The 17,646-nt window shown below is 40.7% G+C and overlaps 1 protein-coding gene across 1 annotated transcript in view; it reads right to left on the bottom strand.

The window, feature by feature from the left end:
• Positions 1-4,680: 4,680 nt before the first annotated feature.
• LOC126162294 (alpha-amylase-like) overlaps positions 4,681-17,646 on the bottom strand; it is a 38,163-nt gene continuing 25,197 nt past the window's right edge. The window contains exons 4-11 of the mRNA XM_049918713.1: positions 17,243-17,358; positions 16,606-16,733; positions 16,396-16,518; positions 14,218-14,339; positions 7,697-7,913; positions 7,071-7,189; positions 6,832-6,987; positions 4,681-4,881 (exon numbers count right to left, since the gene is read on the bottom strand). Coding sequence (XP_049774670.1) covers positions 4,867-4,881; positions 6,832-6,987; positions 7,071-7,189; positions 7,697-7,913; positions 14,218-14,339; positions 16,396-16,518; positions 16,606-16,733; positions 17,243-17,358 — 996 coding nt within the window. The 3' untranslated portion in view covers positions 4,681-4,866. The remainder of the gene's footprint in view (positions 4,882-6,831; positions 6,988-7,070; positions 7,190-7,696; positions 7,914-14,217; positions 14,340-16,395; positions 16,519-16,605; positions 16,734-17,242; positions 17,359-17,646) is intronic.

Raw genomic sequence — 17,646 nt, 5'->3', positions numbered from 1 at the left:
CACATCCAGGCTGGCCGGCACACCAGCCTTTGTCGTTTATTTGCTGAGCGGATTCATCTGGAGAAGGCGCGCCTTCCCGAATCCCGTGAACGGCAAGCAAACGGGTGCGGTGTCGAAGCCGATCATTAATCTGTTTCTGCAGATTATAAAAATGCACATTTAATGTTCATGTAAAACAAACAAATGCCATATAAATATGGATGACAGATCTTTCTCTCGATTTTTTCCTAATATTTTTTAGCTTTCATTTCGATTTTATGCGACAGATGTGCAGATTTAAGCAGAAGGAAATTGCGGTGTGTATACTTACTGAAACTTTCATTCTGTGTACTGAAGATTTATTAGCACTGGGTAAAGCACTAAACATTGTCAAGCTAATATAATGCTAGCGCTTGAAATATGTCCAACATAATGCGTAAAGATTCTTTGTGTGGGCACGTGTGAAATGGCGTCTTTATCTTCCCACATGAGTGTTTGAGAAAAGTGATTTGACTGATATGTTTATCTACCGAAGTTATTATTCTTTTTCAAACAATAGTACTGTCTCCTTCAAAGTAGTTCCCTTCAGCAGTCAAACACAGGCGGAGTCGTTGTTCCCAGGCCTGCTAGCAGCGCTGGAAGGCTTCAACTAGTAATGTGTTTAACATTCTTTTGAATGTTTTACGTAGTGACGTCCTTTTATGAGGTTTTTCAATTTCGGAATAAGAAAGAAGTCCGAGGGACTCAGATCAGGCGGGGGCTCTGAAACAACAGGAATGCCTTTTGAGGTCAAAAATTCGGCGATGGAAGTGGCTGTGTGACATGGGGGCTTGTCATGATGCAGCACCCACTTATCGGCAATGCCCGGTCTCATTCTATTCACTCTTTTCCTTAGTCTTTCGATTCTTTGTAAAACACTTGGTTGACAGTTTATCCTGGAGGAACAAATTCCTTATTCGTGATACACCTACTGTTGAAAAAGCAAATGGGCGTTGTTTTGAACCTGGATTTGCTCGTTCGAACTATTTTAGGTCGAGGAAAATTTTCAACGTGCCACTTCTTACGGTGGCGCATTGTCTCAGAACCGTACTCAGAAATCCAGGATTCATGTCACTTGTGATCACACGACTGAAACATTCGTGGGCACTGACAGTCCTCTCAAGAAGATCAAAGCACACATTTCTTCGATTTTTCTTCTCAGTTTCGAGGGTTTTCGGCACCATTTTGGCACAAAACTTCCGCATGTGCAAAGTTTCTGTCAAAATTTGATGTACAGTGGGAGCATTAAAGTTTAACAGGTCACCCATCATGTTTATTGTTAAATGTCGGTCGTATGACACAAGAGCACCCACATTTTTGACGTTTTCGTCGGTTTTCGAAGTTGGGGGCCTCTCTGAGCGATATTCATCTTCAACGTGTTTCGGCCTTCCAGAAATGATTTTGCCAGCCAAAAACGTTTGATCTAGATACGGCCTTTGTTCCCCATTGGCCTTTTTCAACTTTTCAAAGGTCACACTACCACATTCCCCAAGTTTAATACAAAATTTGGTAGCATAAAGTTGCTCTAAATTCCACTAGTCCATTTTCGTAGCACACAACAAAAACACACCTTCATTGATGGGGCTCTCAAAAATCGCGTGGTCGCTGTACTGAGCTGAAACTCCGACCGTGCATCTGGGAGGAATGAACACACCGGTCTACATAAGCAGAACAACACGGCGTTGAGAGATTGCTCATGGTGTTGAAGATCTCATTACATTTCTCACACGTCTCGCACGACTGAATTCAGAAATCGCTTAAATGTTCATTAAAAGTTTCTTCTCCAGTGAAATTAAACCACTTGCGATCAATGACGGAATGGTATAGGTTCCCTCTAATTTATAGTACCCTGTCCTCAAATTTGTGCGACACGATATGGTCTTAAAAATTGTGCAGCACACTGTTCCGTGTTGAAAGCCATATTTTATGTGCTCATGAACTTGTCATATTGAAAATACTGAACGCATTTCTCAGCTGCTTTAATTTTATGGATTTCAATGAGCACCCACCTGTGGTGTATATTGGTACAAACGCAAGTAAATTTTTTGGTTGAACTGTATGGTAGACACCACAAAAGCGTCCTTTCCATTCTTTTGCATCTGTGTTTTAGTACGGGACTGCAACTAAAATTTACAGAAAATATTTTGTGAACATCTGACGTATTTTTTGCTGGTTTACCTTTAAAGATTTCGTTAATTCGTATTTCAAGTGCTACAGAGCCAATTCAGTTATGTAAAACAGCTCTACTTTCAACTGCTGACAAGCATTCTATTTATGCGTATTCAATCAATAATAGAGTGTCTGCAACAATTTAATTTGGAATGATCTAATTTTTATTACAATGAAATAATGTCGGTAACATGCACCAATTCAGTTGCAGAGATATATGATGAAATGGAAGATGAAGGACAAACGCAGTAGAAGAGGGGGGAGGGAGGGGGGTTGAGGGTAGGCAGTGGGCGAGGTCATCAATTCCACTATATCACCGTTCTGTCGGCATTTTAACTTCACGCTTTTTGTTAATTTTTTTGAAACCTTACTATGGGGAACGTATAAGTCGTGGCACGGAGCAGCTATATGAACACCAAAATAATGCATTTGCTTCCATTTTAACTTGTATGGACTACCATTTGTGAACGTGGGCGCAGTGCACGTGCACGAGGAATATGTGCGTGCGTGCGTGTCTGTGCGTGTGCGTGCGTGTGTGTGTGTGTGTGTATGTGTGTGTGTGTGTGTGTGTGTGTGTGTCTATGTGTTCATGACATGCCAAAGTAACTCGATTTCACGCTACGTAGCGTCAGTTGTCTATGAGACAGTTGGCAGATGTCGCCTCGATTCCAGGGTACTGGGAGACTGTAGAATATTTTTGAAGTGTATGGAACCCATACCAAATAGGACTAACCAGAGACATTTTGAGTGTGCAAGGAAGGATAGCTCGAGCGGTGACAGATTTGAATGATCGCGTGAGAATGTCACTGAGATAATGGAAAACCTGAAGTTGTAGAATCTTGAAGATGGACTCTGACTGTCCCACGAAAGCCTTCTAACAAAATATGAAGAACTGGAGATATTTTCCAGCCCTATACGTATCGCTAGCGCAGGGTTTGTCACGACAAAATTAGACTAATTACACCATGCATACAGACATTTAAGTTTTCTTACTGCACTCCATACGCAAATGGAACGGGAGGAAACCATGACATGTAGTACCATGCTAAGTACACTCCGCCAAGCATGTCACACTGATTTTCAGAGTGTGTATGAAGATGCATATGCCCATGCCATAGCCCTTACAGTTTCACAAACATCTGAATAATCAGGTCATTTTCCACTCCGTTTCCTATCCCATTATCCATCTTCCTTGACCTCAGTACCACACTCCCCTCCTTTTACCAGCCCTGCATCTTACGGGAGTGTAAGATACAAGGAAAATCTGAGAAAAATGTCGCTATTGGAGGCGTGGTACAAAGCGTCCTGCTCTCCTACTGCGCAAAGGTCAGTGGCTAAGTCAGATAATTTGAAGTGCAAGATAGTTATTCGCCATTTATTCAGGAAAAGCGAAAGTTATCGATGACTAAAGGCTTTAATTTCCTCTACATTTTAAAAGGAAGGAAGAAATTTTGATGGTTGGCGTCCAGAGGACGATGAAGTCGATAGAAAAGGAGCACAAAGTCGAATTGTTTTGGTACAGTATATTTTTCACAGGTAGCATCTCGGCATTTGTCATGAGACATGCGGGACAGTCAGTGGAAACTTAAATCTGGTTCGCTGATGGGGGATTTTTGATGATGGATATGTACATCGTCGTCCTTTATAAGGGAATTCATTGTTTTTTGAGTCATCTCGGTTTGGTAACACTAAAATCTCGCAAATTTTAAAACATCATAGTTATCTGCTTTTCTGCTCAAAATGTTTTCTTTCTCATGATTTCATGTCATTCATAGCGTTTTGTTCTCCTATCTGACTTCAATAGATTGTTTGTGCAATTTGTAAAAGGAAAATTCAAAAGAGATCTAAGTGACCGGAGTCGTGTCCTTCTGGATTTCGAACTCGATACTGTGTGTTATGTGCAACAGTCTTTCGATTAAATCCTAAGGTCTTTACTGACAAATTCTACTTCATTAGTGTTAACGCAAACTGCGAATGATAGAGCGAAAGACATAAAAGATAACTTTCTTTTAACTGTGTTGTAATGTTTCTATTTTTTGGCAGTATGCATGTTGTCCAGATTTACCTTTTTATTTTAAAAAGATAAGGATTATTGTATAACATTTTGAACATTGTTAGGTACTCAACTACACCGATACGATTGCAGTAGAACAGACGGTATAATTAAGATCTTTGCAGTTACCTACTGACTACTGTAAATAAGAGGTAAGCCGTATTAACGAAGGAACTAAATATTGATTTTTGGTTCAAGAAATGAATATGCTGACGGTGGTTGGTGAATCGATCATATTCTTCCTTAACTGTGAATTTGGGTAATGAAAGTAGATATTTAACTCCGTCACACGTCCCATATCGCTGCCAACAAGGGGACGTATTACATCGTGTTTCCAAGGGCGCAATTTCAAGCTTTCAAATCCCGATCCGCATTATTCAGTATTTAGGTAAATGACCACTGACAAACATGTAAGGAAAAAAGAAATAAAAATGTTTGGTGATAAAAAATTTTTAATTTGGATAGTTTGAAAATAAAAAAAGCTGTTCATTACAGAGTTGTCTATTTGCCATCATTTTTTATAACGAAGATTCACATCATTTATCGAAAAGAGATGGAATGAATCCAGAAGATAGAGAGATGTCGTTGGTGGTGGTGATTTTTAAGTCCCCAGTATACAACTGTGCTTAACCGATCTTCGCCTGTAAAAAGGAAAATACTTATTAGTTTTATAAAATGTTATCAAAATATATCAAATAATAATTTTGCAAACGTAAATAAATTATTTACAACGCCTAATAAACTTTGTGTCAAGCAGAATATCTAAAAATTGCAAGTTATGTGTGAAACCGGCAAGTACAACTTATGCACGGGACGGCCGACTTATGCTCCATCATACGGGAAGGATATAACAGCTCTAAACTCCGTTATGTGATTGGTTAAATGACTGCAACTTATGTGGTTGGGTGTAGTGTTACGGGCATTTTACGTGGTTACAATGAAACAAACTGTGGCTTTTTCATAATCCACATATACTTGTAATGCACCTTTGTTAAAGGGTTTATGAGAGTTCCATTGATGCACCAACAATCGCTTTTTCAAGTGTTTTCCGGTGGTAATTTACTATCGGCAGTACTCATATAGATTCTTCGTTCTAACGCGTTATTCATTTTTCTAGTACCTTTTCATTGTAAGATCATTAAGTATCTACGCTGAAATCCGACTATTTTAATAGCCTATATCGCATAAAATTAAGGTGATCAGAAACCGTTTTGGATCGCCATATCATTTTAGAAACTATTTTAAGTGTTCTCACTCAAAATGGTAATATTAATTATTTACTTTACACAAGGCCTCTCTGTCGTTAATTATATTCATTTAGAAGCAGCTTTAGAATTTGTTGAATCGTTTGCATTCTTCAAGTTTGTTAGATAGACAGAAAGTGTAGAATATTTGTCGACAATAGCTTTAAAGAATTACAAGCCACTTTTTTATCCATTTACCTGGCTCTATTTCGTCGCCAGCGACAACGTCTAGTGACTGTTTGCCATTTTCATAACGGAATCCCTATAACATGTTTTACACTCATACGGTCAGCTTATCGTCGCCACAGGCTACGTTACATTTCTATTTTATTATTTAAAATAAGTATTATTATTTGAGTGTTTACTCCGCTAACATTAATGATCAATTTTGTCTGTGTACAGTGTAATGGTAGATGTAAAGGAAATTTCTAGAAGTATTTATTCGAGGGCCTGAAAGCTCCGAATTTGCCGTGTAAGATAAACACATACATATTTAAACATGATCATAATTAGTTGTTCGTGACTTTTGTGTCTTCTACCAACAAGCGATATCTCGTCTTTCATACGTCAATACTATTTTTCTGATTGTAATATTCAGACAATTTTTAATTCCACGGGTACTTATATAGAGATTTAATAACGTTTGTCTTGAAAAGGTCAAACATCTGAGCATCAGTAATTAATGACGTAGTTAGACGAGTATCTTCGTTTAGGTCAGAAATAAAACACAGTGTATCAATAAGTGTTATAGAGATACATGAAATGTCACAGAATATGATGGAAGCAAGTATACTACTACTATGAACGTTTATGCTACTTTGGTGGCTTTATAAAATGATACTTAACAAAAAAAAAATAGCAGTAACAGCGATACTTAAGGCTGAGCTCTTTTAGCAAACACATTTCTTTTGCTTACATATCATCCAAACAATTAAGGAAGAAATATTAAAAATGTAGGTAAATTTATATGCATAGCTGCTGGTAAACCGTTCGGGATGTGAGGTCATGGTCCTAGAAACACTTCCATTCTTGTCGTTTCGTCGAGGACTGCGCTTGGAATCCTCAGAGGTGGCAAGACTCAGCGGAGGAGCGCCTCTGAGGATGTCCTGCGCAGTCCTGGTCGAAACGTCAGGAACAGAAGAGTTTCTTGGACCACGACCTAACATCCCCGAAGGTTTACCAGTAGCTATGTCATGCGGTCGTGAAAGGCTTCATATTTATATGCCTCAACACATCTCTGTAAGAAGTGTTTTCACCTTAAGGGTTCCATAAACTGTACCGATGAAGGACTGTTTACGTGGTCCGCATATGATTTGGAATTAGTCCGCTGCAAGTTGTCGCACTTACCCCGGTGTGAATAGCGACCATGCCGTCGTCGGCAGACGTGAGGATCTCGATGTAGGCCGTGCCGTCGCTGTTGACAGTGATGGTGGAGCCAGTGCAGCTGTTGCCGTTCACGTTACCAGAAATAACGTCGCAGTACGTGCCACCTGGTAGACCCGTCTGCCGAAAGAAAACTTGTGTAATCAATGGTTTCATTTGCATACTGCAGTCTGAAAACACTTCAAGGGAAATGTAGAACTCACCTGTAAGGTCTGCTTCAGATCGGCGCTAGCTTCGTTGTTGATCGCGATGAAACCAACGTTTCCTCGCGAGAAGGCGATCTGGTAGTTGCCATTGTCCCACCAGTTGGCCATGGCGGTGGCTGTGGACGTCATTATAGTAATTAGCTTGTACGACAACTGGCGTATAAGTGATGTAGATTTGGTGGGAAATTTGTTGTGAATGTGAGTGGAGTTAAAAGACACATATATCACTGATCATCCACATCAAAGGAACACGGTGTAATACTAATGTAAATGTAAGAAAGGTTAGGTGAAATAGTATTAGAAATAAAATTATTTAAAATCATTGAAACATCAGTACGGCTTTGAAAACTTTCAGGAAATAATGTGGGCTTACAGGTCTGATGCCAATTACAAGAAATAGCAGAGCCAGATATCACTGTACTCCCGTTTGGTGACTCTTAATTTCGGGAGTCACTACACTTGCCAATGGCTCTCTAAGGAAGCCCGTTTTTTCTCAACATTTATTCGACTGTAAGATGTACCCTTGTGTTCATGGTCAAGTCTTAGCATCCTCGACTACCACTTTCAAGAATTTAAGCATACAGAACAAACCTATTTTCAGTCGTAAAGAAAGTTTGACTCACTTCCAGCAACGTTCCTGAAGCCGACCATGTTGTAAATCTGCCTCCAGCGGTGTTCGCACACCCACGGTCTCGCGCAGGAGTCGTCAGAGTTGATGGTGGGAGAGATGATGTTGTTGCTGCTGTCCTGTGGAGGTCCGTCGTCGGAGCTGCTGAATTCGTAGCTGGACATCACTCGCGGGTAGCCGAAAGGCCACGCCAGCATGAATGCGACGGCCATCTAAAACAGGAGACAAAGCACTATAAATAACAAAATATGCACAGACCACTTGAGAAGGTTCATTTTACTCTGTATGCACTTGAAATGGATTGTGTCCCAGTGGAATTAATAACAATGAGAAACCGGAGAAACAATCGATCGAAATATGATCTCAAAACAATATTACAGACCATAGCAGAAATCACACTGGTTTCTCGAGACACTTCTTTGACTGAACTTCGTTGGTTCACAATTTATCGTTTAGATAGTAAATTGAAATTAGTTTCTTCCGGTAGGCAGTATTATTTTGGTTTTCATTTATGAATCCAGAGACTGATCATTGCTGTATAAACTTATTTGTTTAATCTTCATCATTTTGGTAATTTAGCTATATGTGTTAGAGGAAAATGTTAGATTCCATCAAACTAGCACGTAATAAGTAAGGTACTTTTCTGAATTGTTGCCTCAAATCCGAAGCCTTGCTTTGATACAGGTTCATATTTTAGTCTATATAGTATTTTATCGACCCTCAGCAAATGTAATCGTGTATAATGAAATAATAAACAATCCGTTGCACAAAGAAAATTTAATTTATTTATCGGTTTCGGGCACTTAGAGTTCTTCTTCGGAAGGTTATATCGGTAAAAACAAGTGTAAACAATAAGTTGCATATAGCAAAATACTATTGTGATGTGCTTCATAGTGTCTGTACAAAATCAGTGTAAAGAAGCGAAACAACAAGTGCTGATAAAGAAATTAAATTTCTTTTAAGCAACTGGATGCATATTATTTCGTTACATGATAGCCATTCCTGTGCAAGCATCTCCACCTCAACGTTATCGCAGTCTATTTCCATTTCAGGGTGCTTTCTGCGTTGAAGCTTTCGCTACCCCCCCCCCCCCCACACACACACACAAACACACAAACACACACACACACACACACACACACACACACACACACACACACACACTCATATTTCCTTCAGTTATGAAACCGACGCTTGCTTGATGCCTCAGGATGCGTCCTGTCAAAAGGTCCCTTCTTTTAGTCGTCAGTCTTCAGACTGGTTTAATGTGGGCCAACACGAGTTCCTCTCCTGTGCTAACCTTTTCGTCTTAGAGCATCAACTGCAATATACTGTGAATACCACAGTCTCTGTATTCCTCTATAGTTCTTACCCTCTTCACTCCCTCTAGTACCACGGAATTATTCCCTGGTGCCTTAACACGTATCTTAACATACTGTCTCTTTTTCTTGTCAGTGCTTCTTCCGTGTTCCTCGACTCGCTGGTTCTGAAAAGAACCTCGTCATTTCTTATCATTCCACCTAATTTTCAACACTTTTTTTCTGCAGGACCATTTCTCGAATGCTTCTACTGTCTTCTGTTCTGGTTTATCCTCTGCTCATGATACTCTAGCATACAACTGTGTATTCCATACGTACTTTCTCAAAAATCTCTTCCTCAAATTAAGGGCGATGTTTGATGTTAGCAGACTTCTCTTGACCATGATCGCGCTTTTTGCCTGTGCTAATCTGCTTTACGTCCTCTTTGCTCTCGACATGGTTGTTTTCCTTCCAATGTAACACAGTTAGTTAACCCCGTTTGATTTTATGACGTTAAGTTTCTCGATATTCTTATTTCTAGGTATGTGATCTCGATAGACAGCAATGCGTATTCTGCAAAGTGCGCCCATGCTGGCCGTACGGTTGGTAGGCAGTTTTTGTTGCAGCGCGTTCCATTTCCCCATTAGAGTGGTTGACAGCTACTGGAAGGTCGTTGGTACGTTTAGTATGTCTCACCAACACATCCCACAAGAGTTCGATGTATTTAAGTCGGTGGAACTGGACGGCAAATCCATTCACGGTATATACTCTCCTCCACCTGCGCGGTCACACACAGTCATCCATAAAATTGAAGTAGGGCCGAATGCTCTCATAAAAAGATGCCCATGGGGAAGGAGTACAGTCACAACGGCAGTGACCGGTGAGCGCATCGTGTTCAAAGATTTGATGGTCAGTATTCTGGTGGTGGTGGTTAGTGTTTAACGTCCCGTCGACAACGAGGTCATTAGAGACGGAGCGCAAGCTCGCGTTAGGGAATGATTGGGAAGGAAATCGGCCGTGCTCTTTCAAAGTAACCATCCCGGCATTTGCCTGAAACGATTTAGGGAAATCACGGAAAACCTAAATCAGGATGGATGGAGACGTAATTGAACCGTCGTCCTCCCGAATGCGAGTCTAGTGCGCTAACCACTGCGCCACCTCGCTCGGTGTCAGTATTCTCATGCAACTTAAATGACGAAATGCGGGAAGATGTAATGCAGCTATTGACAGTCATCCTCTCTTTCACAACGCTCCAGATGTCATTCCCAATAGAATACCCGGGCGATCTTTCCTTATTGTGCATATTTAAAGTGGGAACACGGTAATTAATATGTAATCTTCTAATATGCAGACGTTTCCCGTACGTGCATATTTTGACGTCGCATGGTGTTCTGCCACCTCGTCACAATTGTGAGAAGACGTTGTTACAATTGTGAGATATACAAGTTTCGGCCACATTTTCGTTTGAAAATTTCTATGGCGTGGTGCACGAATGAGAGCTATCAAAACGACCAATTCAGAATAACATAGTGAATGGACTTGTCGACGTCGGGTGTTTGGGGCAAGAACCAGACATGTTCAGGGCTCACTTTGTCAGTGCACCAAACAGTAGTCGAATTCTGGCGTGCGACATACATGAAAGAGATTCACTATGGTCGATATTAGGTAAGATGTATTTTTCTATTTCTTCTGCCGCCCAAAACTGCTGTTTCGGCCTAACATTAAGAGTGCTGGTGTTTACCGTCCCAAAGTACACTGCACACAAGCATGTAGTTCGCTGTACGGCGTCATTAGCACAACTTTTATTATTTCGTCATTCAGGAAGCCTCAACCACATGGTCTTTTCCTCAGGAAAAGCTACAAATATCCTCTACTAGATAAATCTGATAAATACAAAGATGCCATGAAGTTTGCTATCAAGTGTGCACTGAGCTCAGACACGTAATTTTATCGTAAAGTGGAATGTGAGAAAACTGTTACGAATGCCACGTATGGTTCATGAGAAGGAGAAGCGCTATGAAATTATTATCTGTTCACACGTATGACTCTTATTTCGGAATCCATTTTCTGTAACTCTCAGATCCCTCATTATATTTATTGTTTTTAGACATCATATTCAAATAACTAAGGTGCTTAGTGAAAGAGCGAGATAAAATCTTTCTTTTTTTTCAATTCAAGAAGTGTTTTCCATCTTTGCATCACTTTCCACTTCAGATCGGTGAGTGTTTACCTTCATTTTCTTATCCTTCCTTAGCTCAAGCGGATTTAATGTTAATTCCAAGATTAATAGAAATCATTAAAGTTTTAGTATAAGTTTCCTAGACGTCGTCCTTGCCCAGTCTTGACGCTTTAGTATTTTGTTTTTAACCTTATGTTACTGAGTCTTGCATCAACTGACTAATGCTGCTTTCACTATATAATAATTTTTGTACCTCAGCGTTAGCTTAATACCGCTGAGCGTCAGTGACAGATACATTCGCATACTTTTATGTAACAAAAATTTTTTCGTTATCACTTGTTGATAATCTGAAGAGGCGCCAAACGTGCGAAGTGTATCATTAGTAACAAAGCGTTTTGTTACAGAGACTGTTTTTTAATAGTCTTTGTTTGGTTATTTAGTAAGCCATTACGGTGTGTTGCTGGCCTCAATAAAGGCTGGGAAAAGACAAGAGCGATTAATATAAGTTTTCCAGTTGATAAACAATTTTTTGTGCTTTACTCGAAAGTGTGTAAACGTGACTTATCTGGTTTTTGCACAAATTCCTCCTTCTAAGAACGATTCTTGAGGACTGCTCATCAGTCTGGGACGCATGCAACGTTGGATTCAGGGATGAGATAGAGAATATCCGTACAAAGTGTCACGTTTCCTCACTTAGTCGTTTAATAAGCACGAAGGAGTTACGGAGATGCTCATCAGACTCCGGTGAGAGGCGTTGCATGAGATGTACAGTGTATCGCGAAATGGTTTTCTGTTGCAATTTCAAGATCGCGCATTCAAGGACGCGTGCAAGATGTTACTTAGGGGACAAGAAAATCAGGGAAACTAGAGATCAAAGAATAATTGGGGACTGCGCGGAAAAACTGGATAACCCTCTAATGTAAAAGCTTAGAGATAAGTGTTGCCACCTGTTGCTGGGAACGGGAACTATCGAAATTGACATTAGTCTCACCCCTAAATATCACATGAGGATATTTAGTGGTGAGACCAATGTCAGGTTTGATAGTTCCCGTATCCAGTAACAGAGCTTTTACGTTTCAGGGTTCAGATGCTTCAAATGGCTCTAACCACTATGGGACTTAACATCTGAGGTCATCAGTCCCCTAGACTTAGAACTACTTAAACCAAGCTATCCTACGAACATCACACACATCCATGCCCGAGGCAGGATTCGAACCTGCACTGCAGCAGCAGCACGGTTCCGGACTGAAGCGCCTAGAGCGGCTCGGCCATAGCGACCGGCCTACGTTTCAGGATTAGCCCGTTTTTCTGTGCTTGTCTTCAATTAAACACCACTTGCGAACATTGTAGGGAAGCGCCTACGTGAGGTATCGGAAGCATCATCTGCCACAGACCATGAAGCGGCTTGAAGATTATACAAGGTCCAGTCACGTTAATGTGATCACTGCCTATGTTCGACGTCAACGTGCAATAACCACACACAGATAGCAAGTTGTAGCACTAGCAGTGGAGGGTATATAAGACGTCTCTGGGGGAAGCGGGAAATAATGCAGTCGTCAGTCGGAAACGTAGCGATTTATCTGACGTCCAAAAGTTCATGATCATTGGCTTTCGGACCAAGGATGAAAGGACTTCCGAAGCTGATAAGTTTGTAAACTGTTCGCTACCCAAAACCGGCACCGAGACAATACCAGCCATAGATAAGGGTTTGAACGATGGCTAAGTAGATGTGTACGGGCGAACAGACGAGCAATTGTCGAGCAGCTGACCATCCATGTGAAGCAAGGGACTAGCAACGGTGTCCTTTTACGAGCATTCAGCGAACATTGCTGCGTATGGGTCTCTACAGCAAGCGCCTGGTTCAGACATCCATACTGAATGTTGTTCATTAGCGACGAAGGCTGAAATTTACACTGCAGTACAGCAACAGGACAACAACTGAATGGCGGCAGGTGGCTTTTACAGATGATTCTCGTTTTTTGCTTCATCAGACGGATAGTGTGTACGTCGTGAAACTGCATGCAAACACCCTGCGTCAACCGTAGGAACCGTGCAGTCCGGAGGAAAGAACGGTATGGTCTGGGGAATGCTTTAGTGGCATTCTCTGGGCAATATAGTCATTCTAGAAGGCACAATGGATCAACACAAGTATGCATCTGTTGTAGGAGACCATGGACATCCTTACATGGAGTTCGTTTTTCTTCGGCTCTGTGGTATGTAGCAGCAGTACAACGAAAAGTGTCACACAACTCGCATTGCATGTGCGTGGTTGGAAGAGCACCGGGATGATTTTACTGTACTCTCCTGGCGACCAAACTCCCCGGATTTAAACCCAATAGAGAATCTGTGAACCACCTCTATCGGGCTGTTGGAGCCATTGATCCTCAACGGAGAAACATAGCGCAGCTGGCCACGACTCCACATCCCTGTGGTTACCTCCCACAACCTCATTGACTCCCTTCCGTTTTGTGTCGTAGCGATCCGTGCTGCAAAATGTGGTTATTCAGGCTTTTGACAGGTGGTGACATTAATATGACTGAACAGTGTATATGTAGATGTGCAAATAGAATTTTTCAACAACTGTAGATCCCGAGTCATGATCATTCGTCTAATTAACCACCAATAAAACCGAAGTAATCTGTTTGTCGTAATCTATGGTGTTAGTTGAACAAATCAACCCTGCTCCTGAAGCCAGTTATGATCAGTCGAATTATGTATCAGTGCCTCACACACGCAAGGAAACACATTCCTCGTTCTATACGTCACACTGTTTTGAAAGTGTTAAATATAATGGAACAGAAGGCTTTACTAAATCAGTCAGCGCTGTCCTCCTTTGCGAAAGAATGAGCTTTTGCACGAAATCACTTAAGGTAAAACAGAGACCAGGACTGCAACAATTACAGAGAAGTTATTATAAGGTGCCCCAGCCGTACGTGATTTTAATCAGATGCAAGCAAACATATGAACAGTTAGACACATTGAAAGATCACAGCGATAATATCGAAGAAAGTTCAGTTAGGAGCGAGCGGAATGTCTTACCTTGTAAAGCCTCGGCTCCTGGAAAGTAAGGACGTTACCACCGCCTCCGTGGCCCCTCTGGTTGTCGTGGTTGTCAATGAAAACCAGTGCGTTGTTCCCGTTGACCATGCCCCATTCCTCGCCTGAAATATGTATATTCCTCTTTCAACAGTCAGACAGAGAGTGAACTAATGATTTTTGACAACATTATTGGAAGCGTAGAGGTCTACATTAAATTAACAAGAGGTAACAAGTCTTGATAGACGAAATACTTTTTCAAATATTAATTTCAACAGTACCGGTTTCAGTCTTGACGCTCATCATCAGAGCATTACATGTTACTTAGGTGTGTGAAGAGAAGCCAAGTGCAGCAAGAACATATCTCAAGAGTTACACATTTGTCGAATGAGCAATCAAGACTGAACAGGTTGCCATTAGAGTAAAATAGTTTAAAAAATATTTTTGGCATCAAGAGTGATTATTTCTTGTAGGGATACAACTTTACTGTAGGTGCTATGTATGGACTCTAAAAGCAGAGAGTGTAGGAAGACATAATGAAGATCTATTTCATCTTTTTAAACTTTCAGAAAAATTAGTATACAACTTCAATATTTATCATGGAGTTAGCTAAGCAATGTAAATAGGATGGTTATAATTAAACTTCCGCTACTTGAGCCATTGCAAACTGAAAACTATTTACTGCTTGGGTATCCAACTTTGTATGAATGATGTTCAGACTGTGCGCTGCATGATTTGCATTGTTAGTGATGGTAGTGGCATAACTTGCCGTGAGGTACCGCCACTGGTACGGCGTAGTGATGAAACACGAGCATCAGTGTGCATGCAGTTGCAGAAGGTCAACATGCGTCTGCACAGGGTCAGCAGGGCTTTGTTCGGAAAGCTGTATTATCAGTGCAGATTCTCTTCGTGAGTACTGGCGTATTAAAGGAAAACGCAGACGTCCTCTCTCCTCAATTAGGTGGAAGAACACGGTTCGGAACTTCGAATTAACTGGCGATTTGGGAATTGCTGCTAGGAGAGGCCGACGGCCAATTGCGCCACACAGTGTTGAAGAAATTAGTGTTGCCACGGCCGAGAATGCTGGACGCAATGAGCCATCTCCAAGCAGTGCACGAGCTGTGTCACGGCAGCTGGACGTTCCATGGTCCAACGTTCGAAAAGTACTGCGAACAATTGCAAACTGGTGTCCGTACAGGTTTCACATTCATCATCAACTTTTGTCACGTGATTCGGACATTCGAGTAGACTTTGGTCTTATTTTTCCAAGACTTGAAGTGGACGACATGTGGCCTTGGAGCATTGTGGAGTGATGAAGCACGCTTTATTTGTTATTTCTCTTCAGCATGTGCTCACAGAAGTTTGCACGAAGTTTCATTATCCTACAATCATTCGTTTTTCATTGGAGTCCTCAGCAGTAGCAAAATTTAATTATAACTGCGCCGGATTTGTGGTAATACGAAATAAATGTTGCTCAGTGCCTAATCGAGAAGAGCTACTCTTCTCTTAATATCACCGTACTACGTTATATGGCAGATTAACATGGCCATTATGCTGAGATGTCAGGTAGCTTAACGCTGTAATCCAGAGCACTCAGTACAAATATATTTATTTTCCTGACTCCAACCACTCCTGCATCGTTTCTGCTTGACATGAAACTGGCATCCTCCCTTTTTGTAAAACTTGAGTTTTACGCTATTCCAGATCTGTGCTCAGTGGGTAAAAACAGTTTCATAAATGCTAAAATGTGTTATTTTACTCATCCTCACTGCATCCAACTATCAAACTCAGTACGTCACAGTGTCATGGTAGCTCGTTTACTATTTTTCCACTACTTTTACACTGATGAAATTATTTTTCGGTAATATACTGATTATACGAACATCCAAATTATAACGTATACTCACCATAACGATCAGTATGCATTGTAACTGGATATGATAGGATTAATTCATACAAAACAGATAAATGACTTCGCATCTCTCAGAAAGGTCTCTCTCCATATAAATTTAAAAATGACCAAAGATTTCCATGTAATTTAGATGAAACGCTTACTAACTAGGAGAAAATTTCAATGATTGGTCTTCACCTGTCTGGATGCGTTTCTTTCTCATACACGAAAGTTACAAAGCTCTAGTAAAGGCTACTGAACAACTGAGTTTTTAGCGTTTTCTTAATTACCAAAGTTGACAAGCCACTTCATTTGGTTGTTTCTCCTAAAGCAGTTTGAGAGCGACGATCCATACGTAAATTCACAGACTCTTCCCATGCCGATGTATTCAGTTTTCTTCACAGCTTCGGTTCCTGGAAAGTAACAGTAGTGATAAGTAACGAAACATTACACTTTGCTGAACCGAGGAAAAAAGCCTTATATAACACATATGTGCCTACCCGGGTCAATAACTTCCTGGAAGATGAGCGGCCTCTTGCCGCTACCAAAGTAGTTGCTGTTGAGATCGTTCAAAGCGCCGTAGATCAAAGCGAGGTTGTCCGGCCACATGTGCTTCGCTGCATCAATCCTGCAAGGGGGTTACAAATATTTACTTGAACAACTGCGTGTAACCATAACTAGTAGACATTTCACGTACCATTAAAAAGGTAAAATCATACCTCGAAACTGATTTCTTCGGTTGCAATATAACAACTACGCATTCAAAATATTTTAGTTGGTACTTCACTAGTGGTTTTTCAAAAGCAATATCTTATTAATGGAAAATTAGTGACAGTAGATGGTTAAACACAATAGTAGAAAAAACGTAATATGATCATAGAAAAAAGATAACATTTTCTAGTTTTTCGTAACCCGTCCGCTTAACTGTGGGAGCTGAAACTGAAGTGTCTTCCATTGGAAGCAAATTTTTTGTTCCTTTCTACTATAATCACGAAGGCGAAAAAAAAATGTTTGGGGAGAATTTCATACATAGATATCTACATTACGTCGTTGTTAGTGGAACATGGAAATATCATAGCAAGCTACAGCGCAAAATCACGTTGACAATTTCTTGTGCTATGTCAGTTTTTACATTACCTAAAACCAGCGACGCCAATATTTATCAGGCTGTTCATGTAGTCCGCAATCTTCCCACGTACGTATTCTGACCCGTCATTCAGATCCTGAAGTCCAGACAGTTCACAATTGCGAACCTGCAAAAGATTGAAATTAAACTTATTACTCATTATGTTTCCAATCCTTCAATACTATATGGTCACTGAGTTTGGAAACTCTCTCTCTCTCTCACTCACTCTCTATCTCTCGCTCTCTCTCTCTCTCTCTCTCTCTCTCTCTCTCCCTCTATCTTTCACACACAGACAGGAGGAATATTTTCAAGAGACATTTTCTAGAAATTTTTGTGCCTGAAGAATGTTCTCGCTGTAACAACGACCTGCATGTTGAAGATTACATTGTACGATATCCTTGCACTGTACCGAATA

Source organism: Schistocerca cancellata, chromosome 2 (assembly GCF_023864275.1).
Source record: "Schistocerca cancellata isolate TAMUIC-IGC-003103 chromosome 2, iqSchCanc2.1, whole genome shotgun sequence".
In the NCBI taxonomy this organism is placed as follows: Eukaryota; Metazoa; Arthropoda; class Insecta; order Orthoptera; family Acrididae; genus Schistocerca; species Schistocerca cancellata.
Note: the sequence above shows the minus strand (reverse complement) of the source record. Positions and strands in the feature narration are given on the sequence as shown.